Source organism: Chiroxiphia lanceolata, chromosome 7, assembly GCF_009829145.1.
Source record: "Chiroxiphia lanceolata isolate bChiLan1 chromosome 7, bChiLan1.pri, whole genome shotgun sequence".
Classification (NCBI taxonomy): Eukaryota; Metazoa; Chordata; class Aves; order Passeriformes; family Pipridae; genus Chiroxiphia; species Chiroxiphia lanceolata.
Genome location: NC_045643.1, coordinates 727,440 through 745,160, shown reverse-complemented (window position 1 = coordinate 745,160; position 17,721 = coordinate 727,440). Strand labels below are relative to the sequence as shown.

General features: G+C 46.2%; 1 protein-coding gene across 3 annotated transcripts in view; it reads right to left on the bottom strand.

Moving 5' to 3' along the window:
• TRPM8 (transient receptor potential cation channel subfamily M member 8) overlaps window positions 1-17,440 on the bottom strand; it is a 53,188-nt gene extending 35,748 nt beyond the window's left edge. For 2 of the 3 annotated variants that reach the window (XM_032694068.1, XM_032694067.1), the window contains exons 1-3: window positions 17,373-17,440; window positions 15,441-15,522; window positions 10,872-11,073 (exon numbers count right to left, since the gene is read on the bottom strand). In XM_032694068.1, the coding sequence (XP_032549959.1) occupies window positions 10,872-11,055 (184 nt within the window). In that variant the 5' untranslated portion in view covers window positions 11,056-11,073; window positions 15,441-15,522; window positions 17,373-17,440. Of the gene's footprint in view, window positions 1-4,215; window positions 4,321-5,854; window positions 6,664-10,871; window positions 11,074-15,440; window positions 15,523-17,372 lie in introns of those variants that run through there. The other variant, XR_004358170.1, reaches the window with a different exon arrangement.
• Between the last annotated feature and the right edge of the window lie 281 nt (window positions 17,441-17,721).

Sequence of the window (17,721 nt, the reverse complement as noted above, 5' to 3'; positions counted from 1 at the left end):
AAAACAGATTTAAGGAAAATGGTGCCTGAAGAGCTACAGAGATTTGAGCCCTGCTGCCCCCACTGTGCAGAAAAATAGGTCCAATAGGATTTAATTCCATGGCTGGTAGAAAATCACCTTTTATCCCAGGACCTGTGAGAGCTTGAGAGGGGTTTTTTGTGGGTGAAGGCAGAATTGATGGTGCCCCTGTGAAGTTAAATGATATCACATAATTCCAAGGTGTTTTGGGTTGGAAGGCACCTTAAAGATCATCCTGTTCCACCTCCTGCTGTGGACAGGGACACCTTCCACTAGCCCAGGTTGCTCCAACCTGGCCTTGGACACTTGCAGGGATGGGGCAACCACAGCTTCTCTGGGCAACCTGTGCCAGGGCCTCCCCACCCTCCCAGGGAACAATTTCTTCCCAATATCAAACCTAAAACTCTCCTCTTTTAGTTTAAAACCATTTCCCCTTGTCCTTTCACTCTCTGCCTTTGTAATACATATTCATTCTCTTGTAAAATTTATTTTGGGGGGGAGTTTTGTGGGTTTTGTTTTTTAAACTACTTTAGTCTCAGTTCACCACAGCAAGGAAAATTCTTAGTGCCAAGGAGACTGTCATGGGCTGACAGCATTAAAGTCACCACTACTGACCAAGAAACCCTTGTTTAGGAACAAGGCTGTTTTGGCTAAGCTTTGAGCCACACATTTTATAACAGCCTGGTCTAGTGGATGTCAAGTGGAAGGTGTCCCTGCCCATGGCAGGGGTTGCAATGAGATGAACTTTAAAGTCCCTTCCAACCCAAACCATCCTGGGATTCTGTGATTATTAGGCCACTGTTTCAAGACATCTTACTGGAAATTTGTATACAGGGTTTCAAAGCTCAGGCTCCACAGAAGCCATTGGTTAATCTTTTGATGGATCAGACGGGCAAGAAAGTGAAATACTTCCTCTGTTGGGTGCTAATCACCACCATTCCCTTGGCTAAATTCTCCCGGTGGATCACCAGAGAGACCAAAGTGTCAAACACTGTCACAGAACAGCCAGACTAATTACAGAAGCTCAAATAAAGTGTTCCATGGAGATTCACAAAGAGCATTCCCATCCCAGAAACCCCTCTGGATTTCCTTTGCTTTGGCTGCAAGCTGTTAACACTGCTCCTGTTTCTGAGCAGGACACAGGCACTGATGCAGCTGCAAACAGAATTCCACTTGCTGTGCGTGACCTGCCCACTGTATCCCATTTATTACTCAGGTAACAATCCACTTCTCTTTTTGCCCAAACTGCAGAAACTCCCCTTGAACAGGGGAACAGCTTGTGTGTGGCTTCTCACCCTTTTCATGTTGTGATTTTGGATCTGTAACCCCCGGGGAGAACTGTTCTGTCACATTGCCAATTGAGACACTCCATTTCTCAACAGCATTAGAAGCAGAGGAGGAAGCAATGAAAATTATTAAATGGGAACTATGAGATAATACTTGAGCACTTCCATCCTCAAAAGCACCCTGAACATAATGAACACAAAAAACAGAGAGAGAAATAGAGAACTTTTGCCATTTCAACTCCATGCCCTTTGTCTCTCTACCTCACCTGGCTCCTTAAATGCTCAGCTTTGCTGAGACCAACTGGCAAGTTCCCTGTTTGTGTCTTTTACAATTTCCCAGCCCTGGACAAGAATACCTGAGGCTGCTACACGGATGGCAGGTCAATAGTCTAGCAGTGGCAGGTCAATATTCTGGCAACAGGCACCCCCCAAAAGCATTAAGAGAGAGCAAAGGAAACTTAAACAAGAGGAAAAGGATAAACTTCCCCCAGCTTTGTGTTTCTTGGGGTTTTTTGGCAGTGAGAGATCTGACTCCTGTTTCTGTGTGTGTGGACCACTGGGATGCACATACCAGCCACCAGAATAAGTCTCCGATAATACAGTCAATTGGTTGCCTTAATTTTGGGTTATATTAAAGCTCAGTAAAATGAGGAGCAACAGAAGGGATTCACTGCAAGAAAGGTCAATAGAACTATTCACACTATAGCAGAGTCCTGTCTGAAAAGCACAGGTGTGGAAAGTCCCTTCATGATACAACTATGGCAACAAAAACACAGCAGAACTTTCTGAAAACCCAAACCATCTTAGAAAAGCCTAAAGAGCACAGTTCTGTGAACAGGCAACACCTGGACTCCTCAGCTTTTCCTGTATTTGGGAAGAAAGGTGCACTGCTGAGGATAAACCAAGTTTCACAAAAGATCCCGGTGCCAGTGATCCCTCTACTCTTGGTGAATGGAAACCCTTTTAAAATGGCATGTTTCTGGGTGGCTGCTCAAGTCACAGGGATTTCAGATTCATTACTGAAAGCAATTTTGTAATTTTTAGCTGTTTGCCTAAAGATGAAACAGAACATTCCATCAAGCCTACAATGACACACTAAGGGGCACAGCAGAGGGAACACACTCTACTGCAAAATGGCAATATTTTGGTAACTCCTGATATTTGAACTGTTCAAAAAAAAAAAAAAAGGATTATTGATGGAATTTAAAACTATTTGAAGCACTTCTTACTAATCTGAGCGTAGAGCTACTCTCACTGAAGGAGGACAGTCTCCTGGACAAATGTAAGTATGACCTTGCAAAGAGAAAGTCCTGCTGTTATGGGACCTCGAACCAGAGCAGAGAGCTCTGGTTCAGCCCTCTCTCATCACCCATCCTGCTGTCCACAAGCATTTTAAACCCTATTTAACAATTTACGTTCCTAAATGCAGACACTTGGATTTCCTCTAAGTGTGAGAGTGCATTGCATTTGAAGAACAATGAAGTCATGCCCATGTGCATGTCAGCCCAGAAAGCTTTAAAAGTGCATTTTGGTGTGAAATATTAATAGGTATGAACAGAACACTGGCAGATTCTTTCTGTAAAAGCCCTAAAAATAATTTAAAAAGAAATCCACCAAAAATAATTACATAATTTTCAGCTTATCAATGTTGAGTGACTAGAAATTGGTCACCTCAGGCTTTTATGCACTTAATTTGATGGAAGTGTTCTGAGAAAGTTTCATCAAGCTTTAAAAATGACGAGGGGAGAGGAAAAGCTTTGGATGCTTGAGATCAGATTAAAAAAAACCAAAACCTAAACTAAAAGGAACAAGAAACCTTTAGTCAACACACTAGAGTTGGAGACTCACTCCCACCAGTTTCAATGCACAGCTTAGCTCCAGCTCCATGGGTTTCTCAGAATTGAGCTGGAATTAAAATAAAAATGTGCATTAACACAGAATAATCCCATTGATGACAATCACAGGGAAGTGACAGCATTGACACAGCACTTCTTGAAGATATGGACTCACAAAGGAAAATTGTCAAAACTAAAAAACTTTGAATTTTAAAGTAGCAATACATTCTCTTCACATTTGCACCAAATCTAAGCTTCATCAAAACCACCTTCCTTAAAAAGGGGGGAGGGGTTTAAATATATCTGAATATACACAGAGTATTTAAGAAAATTATCAAGCAAAACACTTCAGTCTCATTGAACTGAGACAATGCATAATATTCATATTCCTATTTTGCATGCCTCAGATCACATACAGAAATCAAAGCAAAGTGACACAAAGACAAGTGGTAACACCAAAGAAAATGCTCTCCAATTGTAATTTAATCCAAAGAAACTGCTCCAGTGAAGAAGTACATCTGCTTTTACAGAGCCATGGTATTAAAACACACTGTCAAATTCATCCAATATTCAGTGCAAATGAACACATGCTTGGGACTGTTTCAGCCCCCCTTCTCTGGAACTGGGTGTAACACACACACCTTGCACATTTACTCCAATTTCACACCCCTACATGGGGTAACAGTGTGTGTCAACATCCCCCATAAAAGGGTGCAGTTAATCAGATATCCAAATGTATCTTGGGTAAAATGCCTTTAATCCATGGAAATCAGAATGAGTCGTGTAATGGGAAGGTACCTCGAGAGACCCAAGTCAGTCAGAACTAAACTCCACATAGTTCAATAGCTCAGAGGACATCAATCCTATAACCTGTCCAGACCCTCTTCTTGTGTTTGAACATCCTCAGGCTGATTTTTTTTTCTACTATCAGAGAATCCCAGAGTGGTTTGGGTTGGAAAGGACCTTAAAGTTCATCTTGTCGTGGTCAGGGACACCTTCCAGCAAAAAAGACTGGCTGCTTCCTACTTGAGATTTCCTTTAATCCAGCTTGTGTCCACTGCCCCGTTCCCACGCACCTCTGAGAAGATTGGATCCATTTCCTCTCCACCTTCCCATGTCAGGCAGTTCCAGATACCATTAAGATCCCACAGCACCTTCTTATCTCAACCTCTTGTCGTCCACTGGGGTGGGGGAAATACATGGTTCAGGTTGGAAGGGACCTTAAATATCACGGAGGGGGATTCTCTCCAACACAGCCCAGGCCAGCACTGGCCTCTTGCTGCCAGGGAACTGTGCTGACACATATTCAACTTCATCCCACAGATCCAATTAATGACATTTTTATTAACCCAGGACAGGCTTTACCAGGGAGGGGACCAGAAACATGTAGTCAGGCAATTACAAACTGCTAGCTGAGCTAGGAACAAACCTGGCAGCTCCTGGGAATGTGCTACCAGTTCCCAATCCCTGAGCAGGTCGACCAGAGGTAACTTGTCCAAGTCCTGTTTGCTTTCTGTTTGTTTTCCCGCTGCCAGAGAAGAAAAAGGGACAGCAATCATCAATCCCTTGGAGGTAATGTTAAGAAAGTACCAGGAGAAGTGTTCAGCTGGAAAGTGAGGGTAGAAACCAAACTCAGCTGTGACAGTCACCCCAGATCACTCTGAGTGACTCGTTTTCTAAAAGCAGAGTGGTGAGAGGCCAAGGACACCTTCATGTATTGAAATAAAGCTGGATTCATTAAAACTTGCTGAAACAGGGAGCAATGACAGAATAGATGTCAGGGAATGCAGAGACAACAAGCAGAACACAACAACCATTGCCAAATTCACAGGAAAAAAATAAAAATAGCCGCACTTCAGGCTTGAGGTGGGAAAGTTTCAGTGCTCTTCACACAGAAGACCCGACTCCTTGAGGCCTCTAAAATGCTTTGTATTACTTAGTACTTTGTTCTCAGCACAGCTGCTGCTGGAAAGTCAGTTGGAGAAAAGTAGGAGGGTGAGGGGAAACTGCTTCCAAGAAATTTAGCTCAGGTCAGTCAGCAAGAACTGCCCCTCTCCCACCCCCCTCCCAAGGGAGGAACGTTCAGAAAAAGTTTTGAGCTAAAAAGAGTCTTTGAAAAAGAACCACTAAAGGCAACATTAATAGACAGAGGCAGCAGCTCTGACAAGAATTTCAGCACACAGGGAGAGGCAAGGAAGAAGAGAGGGAATCAGTGGAAAAAAGTCCCCTGGAGGCTGAGGTCAGACGGATTAAGACACTGTTTCAGTCAATATCCGCTGAAAACCATAGCTGAAAGCAAACAAACACCAAATATACTTTTTCAGAGTCTTACAAGGAAAAGACTCTCATAGAAAATGTATGAAGAAGCTTCCAAGTAATTATAGGTTAGCAAAGGTATATTTCTTTCATTGACCATTATTTTAATTAATAATTAATCAGCTGCTGCTGTCAAGCCCATGTGCTTAAAAACACTAAGTATTGTGTTCTTTATAAGGGGCAGTTTGTCAATTTGATTTTATGTCCATCACGCAACATTAAAATGAAAGACAAGTGATTTAGAGTAAACCATGAAGTTGATCCACTCACTTATACATTTCATTGCTGTCCCAAGCCCATGAGGAGTTGGTGTCTGGGGAGGTGGGGGGTTGGATCAACTTTAAGGGGAAGAACAGCACGAGCCCAAGGTCAGGCCCAAAGGGAAGGTGCACGACTTACCTGCAGTTACACTTCTGGAGAGCTTCTGCTTCTGTGGGCACTGCTGCTTCCCAGACATCCCCAGATTTCACAGCCAGGACTGGAGGATAGAGAGCAGCACTTGCACCAAAGCTGGAGTCTCTACCTGCAGACACAACCAGCAGCAAAGAGGGGACCAGACACACCCCTCCTGCCCCCCCTGCCCCAACAGATACCACTGATGTGGACACTGAATGGCTCTAGAGCCCATTAGCATTGCATACAAAATACACTTTTCTGGTGAGGTTGGTACTTTCTCCAAGCCTGGTCCCACTTGCCTTTCTTCCAGTACATCCTTAGCACGTCAGCAGCACAAAGCATCCACTCATCCTTTCTCCAAGACGCTTCATTCACAAGGCTGAAGACCACTCAAAGGCCCAGGACCAGAAGTGCAGGTGAGAGGGTGAGAATGTTTAATCCAGGAAGGTTGACTGGGGACCCTGTCAGTTGGGAACTCAAGGGATAAAGGGGGAAACCATAAAAAAAAACCCAACAAAACCACTGTGGAGACACTGATAAGGGACAAAGCTCACCAGAGCCACCAAGTGATGGGCTGCCCAGAGACCACAGGCAGCACTGCCAGCAAGGTCAGCAGGAGGCAGAAATGGTACGTGTCCCAAAAAACAGCTACTGGGGGAGACCAGTGGGAACGAGGAGCATCAGAAAAATGGCAGAAAGAAACATGTTATAAATTAAAAATAAAGTTGGCAAAAAGTTTGCAGGGATTAACTTCTCTCCCCATAATACCAAGCATTAAGGCCTTTAGGCTTGGCCTTAGTCTGCCTGAGGTAAATATCTATCTGATCACCCACAGTGGATCTCCCTGCTTCCCACTGGTGCTGTGGGCTCTGCAGGCAGTGAAGTCATTCTGCCAGTTCCTTGTTCCTCCCCCTTTGCAAAGTGGAAGCTGCTGCAGGTCTTAAGATGGAGAAAAGTCAAACATACCCCTAAACCAAACTCTTGCACTTCTCTGAGCAGTGTTAAGTCATGGAGAGAGCAACAGCAGCAATAATTCTTCCAAGACTTGCAAGTTTTCAAGTTATTGGCACTGGTAACGTGCTTTGGTCTCAGACTCTCACCAGAACACACACCCTAAAGACATGGCCCTGAATTTGATGAACTAATGCAATTATTGCTAATTAACAGTCCCTTAGGAATCAGGGCTGTGAGTACCCTGACAGAGGAACACCAGAGACATCCTACTCTGAGCTGTGGAAGGAAATGAGAAGGGTAGGGAATATTGTTAAAATATAAAAAGGATATTAAAGCCAGCTTCAAATACCTAGATTACAAATGCATATCCCATCTGCTAGTAATTTTTTGCATCTCAAAAGGAGTCTCAAGCAAGTCAGCACCATTCAGCTTTTCTCACTGCAAGTGGCAGTATTAGAAAGATCTGTTCTAAACTTCCCCATCATCCCCAACTCTCCAGCTTCTCCCTCCTACCAGATGGCTGAAACCACAAAAGTAAAGCATGTGTCTGAAACTGCTGCTCCCTAATTTAGGGGAGAACACATTCTTCATCAACTGAAAAAAATTAATGAAAACATTTATGATTTCCAGCTTCTCTGAAGCTGCAGAGAAAGGTTTTCACTCTGACAGCTTGGCCTGGAATCTGCAGGCAGCAACATTTAAGAAGCAATTTGAAACTGCAAGAGCACTTTTGGGGAAAGTGTCTCAAATGTCAGATAGATCTATTAAAACAGCTCTTGACAGACTAATCTATAAGCCTTTCTCTTCTAGTGTGAGATTTGTATCGATTTTTAAAATAGCAATCCCATTACTACACATTAACAGCATGGATAAACATCTCTCCGAGTATTTAGGATTGCAACAGGACAAAGAGAGAATATGAGGGCAGTAATTTTCCATCACATAGAAGGTGAGGTTAAATGGAAAAAGGACCAGCTTAACACTTGGTGTCTGAAAATCAAATCCATCCCTAAAGCAAGTTTTCAGCACAGCAAGGGCTCTGCTGACCTCTTTTGTTGCCCAAATCTACTCCATACATCTCTGATCCACTCCCAGCAGTCACCTCCAAATCCCTCACTTACCACACTGCCTCTCCCACTGCCCACCATGGAAAATCCCCTTCTCAGGTGTCCAATTTTCACAATTTTAGGGGTAATTGAGGAAAACCAGGAGCAAGTGCACATACTCATGTGGCTCAATCAGCATGAATGCAGAAAACAGACTCATCTCAGAGATCTTCCAACCTAAATGATTCTGTGAGAAGAGACAGAAGAGAAATGGGAGAGGCAGCATTTCTCTTCACAGCAGTTTGGATTCCCAGAGTCAGAGAGACCAGCTCCTCCCCTCCCTGAGCCCATCAGCTGCTCTACAGACTTGTCCCCTCATCAGAACCTGTAAGGCTGATCAGATTCCCACTGTCACAGCCCAGACAAACCAGTGCTACTGCACTAAATCCTGCTGTTCCCCAGCCCAGAGGCTCCTCGAGCTCAGCAGGCTGCTGTGTGCATTGCTCTGATCAGAGATCAGGAAATCACAGCATGGTTTGGGTTGGAAGGCACCTTAAAGATCATCTCCTCCAGTCCCACCCCCTGCCATGGGCAGGGACACCTTCCACTAGCCAGGTTGCTCCAACCTGGCCTTGAACTCTTCCAGGGATGGGGCAGCCACAGCTTCTCTGGGCAACCTGTGCCAGGGCCTCCCCATCCTCCCAGGGAAGGATTCCTTCCCAATATCCAACATAAACCTTCCCTCTGGCAGTGGGAAGCCATTCCCCCTTCTCCTGTCACTCCAGGCCCTTGTAAATAGTCCCTTTCCATCGCTCTTTCAGGCTCCCTTCAGGTCCTGGAAGGGCCAATTTGGTCACACCAAAGCTTCTCTTCTCCAGGCTGAACAATCCCAATTCCCTCAGCCTTTCCTTTTGTCTCCACCAGTTGCCAGAGTCATGCAACAACCAGTGACCTTGCTTATATCCTGGATCCCAGGTATGGAATAAGCTACAGGAATTTCCAGGTTGCCTTCTCAAAACCCAGTGGTTTTGCCTCTCATACAGACTTGCCCCAGCTCACACACATTTAGGAGCTCATTTCCAAATGAAGCCTCACAACCACAGTTTGTGCTATCTTCAAACACGTCCTGCAGACATTCCTGGCCCTCAGCACTCTGGACAACAGCAGCATGCTCAGAGGGGCCCAGCACCTCTTCAACTCATCCAAGCTTTTGGTCTTTCAACTACCAAAAGTGATCCATCCCAGAATCTCACGTGGAACCTGAGCCTCCCACCCACTGCCACCATTTATTGTGCACCACCTCAGTGGGGAGGAGCAGCCATGGGCTTCTGGCAGGCAGAAAGCTGGTTTTTTTCCTAGTGTAGGGTGCACAACAGTGGTTTGGAGTTCACACCTCAACCTCTAGACAGCCAGGCTTGGAGCAGAACAGCTGTGCTGCACCAGGCCTGAGTTATCCAGAGGCAAAAGTGTCACACACCCCCCTTCCCATCACCATCAATTACACAAACTGCAAGCCAACATTTTCCTGCCAGGATGAAAAAAAAGCTGCTATTCCTGATGTCCTTTCCCAGCTGAACATGGAGCAAACTCTGCAAGCACGAGGAATACACCTAAGGAGGTGATTTCACCCACTGAGCCCCAGGCAGTCCTGGCTCCTACAAGCCTGCTGCCTCCAGGCACATTTCTTTTCCATGTGTTGTTCCCTCTCTTCCGCCTCAGACAACCCCTGCTCACATCCTGCAATTGCTTTTTCCAAGTCCCTTCTTATAGAAAGAGTCACAAGAATGGACCTAATTGTTGCTCCAGCTTCTCTTAGGTGGCAAATAGCCCTGAGTTAGGCTGGAGATAGCTTCACACATGGACATCCTGCCTGGCACAGCTCCAGAACATCCCACCTTGTTCCTGCACAGTTTAGCAACCAGTGATAGTAGTGGACCTTGGACAGTTTAGCAACCAGTGATAGTAGTGGACCTTGGACCACATCCACCTGGAGTGGCTGGGTCACCTCAGAACCAGGACACCTGACCAAAGGGACAGCCCACACAACATAGCACCATGCTCACAAAGAGAAAGGGAATCTTTGGGTCTTTTCTGTTTTGTTCCCCACTCTGCTGGGGGTGAGAGGGAGTCAGGGGTAGTGCCACAAGAGAGCATCCCAGGGCTCCCAGGTCTTCCATGCTCTCTGAAGAGGTCACCCAGCATCCAAGAGCCCGGGTGTTACCTGGCACCTGCTGGTTGCAGAGCCTTGACCTTTCTTCAGACTCTGAAGTGCAGAAATCTACTGACAGAACTCAGACATTTCAGCTAATCTTTCCATTAAGGCCCTGCTACACAAACCCCCAAAACTTAGTGCCAGAGGAATATCAATTTGCTTTTTAAATGGATTCTGTGCCCTTAAGTCTGCAGAATATAATAGAAACAAAAAAAACCCCAAAACAAAACCACACCAAACCTCAAAGAGATCATGTACTAGAAAGGTGATAAAACCCACACCATTAAAGCAGAGATTTAAAGGCAGGTGCATTTTTCTGTACAAATCTGATCCTGCTGCAAAATATCCGTGGCTGTTACAGAAGTTCACATTAGCCCATCAGCTCCATCAAAGAAGGTTTCCATGGGCTTTGCCAAGAAGAGAGACAAGTTTAAAGAACAAAAGTAAAGAGAAAAAAGAAGAACATTCTATTTCCACAGTTACTCTTGCAGAGCCAGTGGAATGGAACAGCACAAAAATGCCCAGGAAAGTGGCTGCTGTGCAAGAAGCTCACTGCCACACAGAGCCCAGGGCTGCTGCCCTTTAGGAAACACCTGGTGCCCATTATTTGGGCTGTGCTACACCCCTCCCTGGCCTGGAGAGGGCAAAACAGAAGGGAAAAGGGGGCTGTCCCACCCCATGTCAATACCTGATAAAAGCCTGAGCTGCTTCCTGCAGAGTATCCCCAGCACAGCACACCAAGAACCCTGCAGGTGTAGCAAGACCAATGCACAAAACGTCTTTTCCTGCCCCCCACTGCCCTACTCACCTGTATTCCCACATGTTGGGAATTCCTGGCTGGCAGCCAGGCTGAGGTCTGCTCCAGCTGCTGTGGAGCCCCACATCTGCTCTGAGAAACTCTGGGACAACAGCAGGATACTCCAGAGAGAGAAACACCATCCAGGGCAAATAAGAGGTATGAACAGCTTCTGGGAGGAGCAGTTGGGTGTCATAAAAGAGACCCAGGTCAGCTGGAACAGAGAACAGTCTTACTCAGGTAAAACTTTTCTTGAGGCTATTTCTCAACAGAGTAACACTACCCACAAACTGCCTTTGTGACTGAGAGCCCAAACTGTTTTCAAATATCAATATTTAAAAAAACCCCACAATTCTTTCAACTTCAAACCAACATAAAGAGGAAAAAGAGTTTGAGTGTTGGGGTTTTTTTTTTCAAACAAGAACCACACTCTAAAATAACATTTTGTATTCAAAGATCCAGACTCCTTTCTGCCACTAGATGTCCCACAAGTAAGAGGAGAATCCAGATGGAAGCCCTGTGAGCTAATTTGGATTTTTATTCGAGCTGCTTTGAACTCTTAAGTTATTATTCAACTCCGTAAAAGCTTTCTCAAATTTTGATAAAAATCAACAAAAGATTCTTGCTGTATTGATATACTCATTTCACTGTCATTTTTGTGGCGTATTAGATGGTAATCCCATATTCAGGTTGTTTCTGTGCTTTAGTTCTGTAAGTTTTAACAATAATACAACTCCAGCAGGGAAGCACTCTAGGGAAGGTATTTCTCCCGTGGCGACACTTCTGTTGATGTTTACTTCAACATTAAAATAAACTGTCAGGGGCTAGAACTGTAAGGTATCACTTAAAAACTACTTATTACAGCTAACATTCTGAGGAGAAAATAGTGCAGATAATTTTATGTCCCGTTAGATGCTGGGAACTGCAGATGGTGGAGCATCAAAGACGGCGCCAAGCCATGTGCTGAGAGCTGAGCAGACCCCATCCATATAAGATATGGTCCCACTGCAGTTATTTGAGGTAGAATAAGATTTTCTTACAAGAAAATAACTTCTTGTTGTTTCTACAGTTGGCCAGAAGTGACAGCTGCATGAGAACTCCTTGCTGCACCAGGAGATTTGACCCTCCCCTGGCACAGCCTGAGGCAGTTCCCTCTCCTCCTGTCCCTTGTTCCCTGGGAGCAGAGCCCGACCCCCCCCGGCTCCCCCCTCCTGTCAGGGAGTTGCAGAGCCAGAAGGTCCCCCCTGAGCCTCCTTTGCTCCAGGCTGAGCCCCCCCAGCTCCCTCAGCTGCTCTCACAGGACTGGCTCTAGACCTTCCACCAGTCCTTCACCTTCCTTTTGTTGCCCCTCTAAGACCCTGCTCTACCATCAGCCTTAACCACAGTGACCAGTCCCTTTCCCAGGGTCTTCCCTCATCCACCATGACGACTTTGCTTCCTTCCATGGGACTGGAAAGCTCTGAAGCCTGACTTGAACTGTCAGCCTGTCAGAAGGTAACAGGATTACATGCACCACTGGCACAGCCCTGTATGCAACAGATATTTCCTGCTACAAGGAGGACGTGATTTCAGCCCAGTGTGGACACCAACCATTTGAGAGCCATATAAATAAACCCTGTTTTTATTTTGCAGAACAGTTTCCTGACTTTCTGTTACCACTCATGTCTCGGCACACAAGCCCCATAAATAAACCAAGGCAGGGGATATTTTATTCATGAGCACAAAGCCCAGCTGAGTTCTGAGAAAGCTTATTGTTGCTTTTAAGGTGTCTCATCTCCAGGCACGGAGCTGTGCAGTGCAGCACATGGGAAGTGCCACAAGTCCCCAGCATAACAAGCTCGGCAGAAGATACACAGCCAGTGTGTGATCTACTGTCAGGTTGGAATTTGGTCTCAGCTCTGATCTGTGCATTCTGGCTGCTTGATCTAATTATAAGAAGCCTTATAGTGACTAGCTAAGGATTAATATGAGAAAGGGGCCAGGGAAGTGACTTTGGCCCAGGAGTCAGCTGACAGATGCCAAATTCCACAGCACAATGTCCTTGGTAAGCCTGGATTTATTTCTGTGACAATTCTCCTCAGCCACAGCAGATCAACAACTCAACAGCACCTTCAGCTCAGGAGCTTTGCCCTCAAGACTGTCAAAACACAGCTAAGCTCAGAGAAATCTTCAGCTTCACTCAAAGGGGTGCTGACCTGTGGAAGCCACAGAGGAGGCTGCCTGTTGGATTTGTCCCTGCTTTTTCAAGGGATACTGAAATGTATTCACTCGAATGTGCAAAGTCAGAAACTGGGATTCATTGCCTGATCAATACCTGTCCATGAAAACACTTCCTGTTCTTACAGACTTGGGGAGCAAACATTCCAGGCAGCATCAGCACAGGGGAAAAAAAAAAATCAATGAACAGGCAGCTGGAAGGAAGAGGCTGCTGGAGTGCAGAGCCACAAACCCCAGCTCACCAGCAGGACCCCCCATGGCACCAATAGTCCCCAGCCACCCTGAGCAGTCTCCCCAAAGGCCTCTACCTGCAGTCCTGCCCAGAGCATCCCTTCCAGCTCCATGCTGGGCACCCAGTCCTGGGCTGAGATAGAGGAGAGATAGGGCTGGGGTCAGGTCCATCTCTCAGGTGACCCCTTGGACCCTCTCTGCAACCTTCCTACAGCCCCTGCTCCTGTCTGGACCCCTGGATGGACCCTGGTCCAACCCCTCATTTGGAGCAAGGCGTCCCATTGACCCTTTTACCTGCCCTGAGCTCTGCTGCTGCATCCTCATGGGCCTGAGGAAAAGAGGGAAAGGTTTCAAATGCCAAACACCACCAGGACCATGGTTTTAAGGCATTTAGTGGCTGTGCCAGTGGATGGATTGCACAGGACACTGGCAGCTGTATTTAACAGCCTTCAGTGCCTTGACTGCTCAGAATTTTCACAGACACAGGTCACAGGCACAACACCTGTGGAATCAGCCTTCAGGGAAGTCAGGCTTCCAAAGGACAGGAAAGAGGTTTCACTTTGCTATCAGCACTAGGAAGTCCCTGTTAAGCACTTCTATTAAGGCCCTCAAGCTTTAATTTATTGTACAATCCTGCTATAGCAGCTTTTGGTATCCCGCTGCCTCCCCTTCCTGATGCTCCTGCCCTTTGGAGAGCCACAGCAATCCTCCTGCTGGGACTCAGCTGGAGGCAGGATTTGGCCCCGTTTCACCCCCACAGGCACCCCCCAGGTGACTGCAATAGCTCCCTGCTGACATGCAGACCTGTTCTCTCCCCAAACAGCCCTCTGGAGGGTCTGCACAGGTGTCACCAACCACTGCCCTTGGACACATCTCATGCTCTCAGAAGTCACTTTGTAGTATTTGCTGTTCCAAAGCCAACGGACATGGGACAGCCAGACACAGAGCCAGCCCTGGGAGCAGCCTGTTCATCCAAATTCCCCCTGGCACCGTGTGAGAGCAAGAGACAAGGCACTGGCCAACATGTGGAGCTCCAACACCAGGCTGCAGGACAGCTCCTTGAAAACTGGCTGGGTTTGTTTGAACTGTTTGTAAGCACTGGGTCAGACACAACAAACACACTGCAGTCGGTATTAAGAGGAGACTGAACACATATTTCAATTATGCCTCCCCTGCAAGCTGGCAGTGAATGCTTTGATAAATATTCTAAAGGTTGTACCAACACAATCTGATGCAACACAAATAGGAAAAAAGTACGTACTTGGCACTATTACTTCCTTATGAATTAGGACAAGAGGACCACAGATTGCTAGTTGGACTCTTTGAATAGTGTTATTTATATTAAGTGCTCCAGTTCCCAAAGTGTTTTACACACACTTAACTCTCACCACACACATACACTCGTATTTTAATGAATAATTTCTTCAATAGATTATTCTCCCTTTTAAGACAGCACTGTCAGGGAAGGTCACTGGTTTGGTAGTCCTTAAGCTTAATTCCCTTTAACCCACCAGTCCCAAACCTTATTTTTCCGATTTGTCTGAAGGTGGAGCTGTCGGGGTGCATGTGCTGACTCGCCTGTGAAAGCAGATGGTGCTTTCCTTCCCCAGCGGAGACAAAGGCATTCCCAGAGCAATGAAAACCCTTTCACACCGCCATCCTCTGGCAAAATATGCATTTGCAATATTAATGATAGTTATTTTTGTCCTGTGGTGCACTCAGTCCTAGAAGAATAGTGGGAATCTTTCCCTAGTTCTTGAAAAATCTTTATGGGAAAAGATGCAGCGAGTCTTATTAAAATAGAAAGAGGGGTGTTTCCCCCATCCAAGTGCATCTTTTTGTACTATTTTTAGAAAAATGAACATACAGTTCAGATGTATTCAGATACATACACTTATACCAGGATATAAGGCCAACACTATTAGAATGTATGCTTTTCAAGCTCAGAAGCTACAGGAGGGGGAAAAAAAGAAAAAAGGTCAAAGCAGACTTAACACAGTTGGCTTTTGGGATGTCTGACTAGAGCCAGACACTGGATGACTGATCATGGCTGGAGGTCTGTCCCGTACAAGAATGAGAAGCAACTTAGGACCTGCCAGAAATTTTTGGTACTTTCATGGTTACCCAAAGTACCTGGACTCAAAGGAGATCCTGGCATTGCTGGCTGAAGTTACAGCTCTAATCCAGGTCATCAGCAGGAAACTACAGGTCTTACCTGTGGCAAACAAAGAAAGCAATTCCTCAATCACAAACACAAAACACCAGGAGTTTCTGTCAAGCCAGTACAGCAAACATTCATTCCCAGTATCCCTTCTTCCTCCTATCCAATCTAAGGCTGGTGTAAATACCCCTGCAGAGCCCTCACGTTCAGAAATCCCAGCAGGCACTGCTTTAATGAAGATAAAAGTTACCCCAGGACTGTGTCCAGCCCATTCTCTCTGCTATGGACCTCAGCCACAACATGAAAACAGAGCAAAGAAACAAACTGCCCAGTGCCATGAGGGTGCAGTGAGAACTGTACAAGGGGCCATCAGCCAAATAATCCTCCACAGCAAACAACAAGCACACAAAGACCTCACCGAGGATTAAAAACTTGGCTTTAAGCAACACATAGAAGGTGATAACCCAGGTGTCACAGGGCAACAGTGCATGAACTGGAGATAATGTGGTCCAAAAGGCTGATGGAAAGGTGATGCAGGGACTGCTCTCTCATTAACTCTCTGGTGTCAGTGCCAGAATTCAGGAGCAGTCTGTTGGCACTCCCCCCGACCCCTCCAGGCTGGCAGCCTGTTGCCAAGGCTCACAAAGAGCAGCTCCAGGAGCCTGGAACAACTGAAAGCCACAAGATGTACAGTTTACAATGCCAGTCACACTGTGACAGCAGTGCCACCCCCTTCTGCTCAGGTCTGGTGCAGGAGGAGCAATTCACCTTCTCCTCGCCACCAAATCTCAATACAGAGCCTAATGATTCCCCAGGCTTCTGGCTCCCATTGATCCCACCTGCAAATACAGCTCTAATCCCAGGATGCACACACCAGATAAAGCCTGGGGACTACTCAGGGAAGCCTAGACCCCCACACTTAGTGTCCAGCACCCACTTGCAAATTCAGCTTCATTCAGGAGCTGAGACCTTAATCTGGCATTTCACTCTGCTGCCTTTGCCTGGGTAGTTTTCCTATTACTGTTGTGAATGGCATCTGGGCTCCTCCATAATTAACAGCAGCATAATGCCTACTGAGTGCTTCTAATTTGCTAGGCTGCCTTTTCATGCAAGTGAAAAAAATGTAAGCAGACATGAGCACGGGAGAGGTACAACCCCACACGCTGCTGGGGGAGCAATCATGAGTTCCTGCTTTAAGCAGAGACCTGAAAGGGTGAGACTCTCCACCAAAACAGTATAAAAAAGCAAGAACCAACTGGTATCAGGGGATTTCTTTGCACTGAAAGGTCAGTCCCTCCTCCCATGGAAAGAAAGCACGAGTGTGGTCCAGCCTCCAGTTTTGAGACTGAGATACAGAGACTTAAAATGAACTGAGCTACAGACACATGTCCCACAAGTATCAGGTATCCTGTCTGTCATCTTCTGCCCCACAAAGGCCCCCCCAGCACTGTCCAGTGTCTAACACTCACCCAGGCACTGCAGCAACTCCTGTTTCTCCAAATTAAAAGAAAAAAACCAACGGATTCAACCTCCCAGCCTTGGGGTTGTTCTCTCCCCCAAGTACTGCATACAAATCCTCCCATGAAATAATCTCCTCTTAGTCTCCCTCCTCCTGAGCCTCTTTCATAAGCCATTCACTTATCACAATCCTTTCTATCTTTGCTTTTTTTTGGTCCACCTTTTCTCCCTTCCTTCCGCCCCCCCCTTTTTTTTTTCTTACATGAAAAAAATGTTCTTATGTAGAGCTGATGCTTCAGCAGTGCAGCTCCATTTAACTAAGGGTTTGGAATTCTGCAGGATGCCCTGGGTTGCTGTGGACAGCATACCAACCAAGCCTCCAAAAAGCTACAGGAAGAGCCACCCACAGCCCCTGGATATCACTGCCTCAGGTCATTCCCACCTACCAGCTGGTGTAGCTGGTGTCCTGATGCAGAGGTGATTTTCCCTCTGCCTGGGAAAGGGAAGCAGCTACTGCTGTGTGTTTATCTTTTGGCAAATGCTCGTTCCCTTCAGTCTCCAACACGCCTCCTTTTAACTTCCCTGATAACGAGCACGTTGTTTACAGCAAACATTCACACAGAAGAGCGGCTGGTAGCCGAGGTCAGGCTCTGGGAGATGTTCCTTAGCACAGCTGAAAGCAGCTGAAGGGATGCACAGCAGGTAATTCTGCCTCTGTTTGTCTCTAGTATCAAAGAAGCACTATGGAACTACAGATTTTTAGATGCAAGGTTTCGTGTTGTTCCCTGTGAAAGT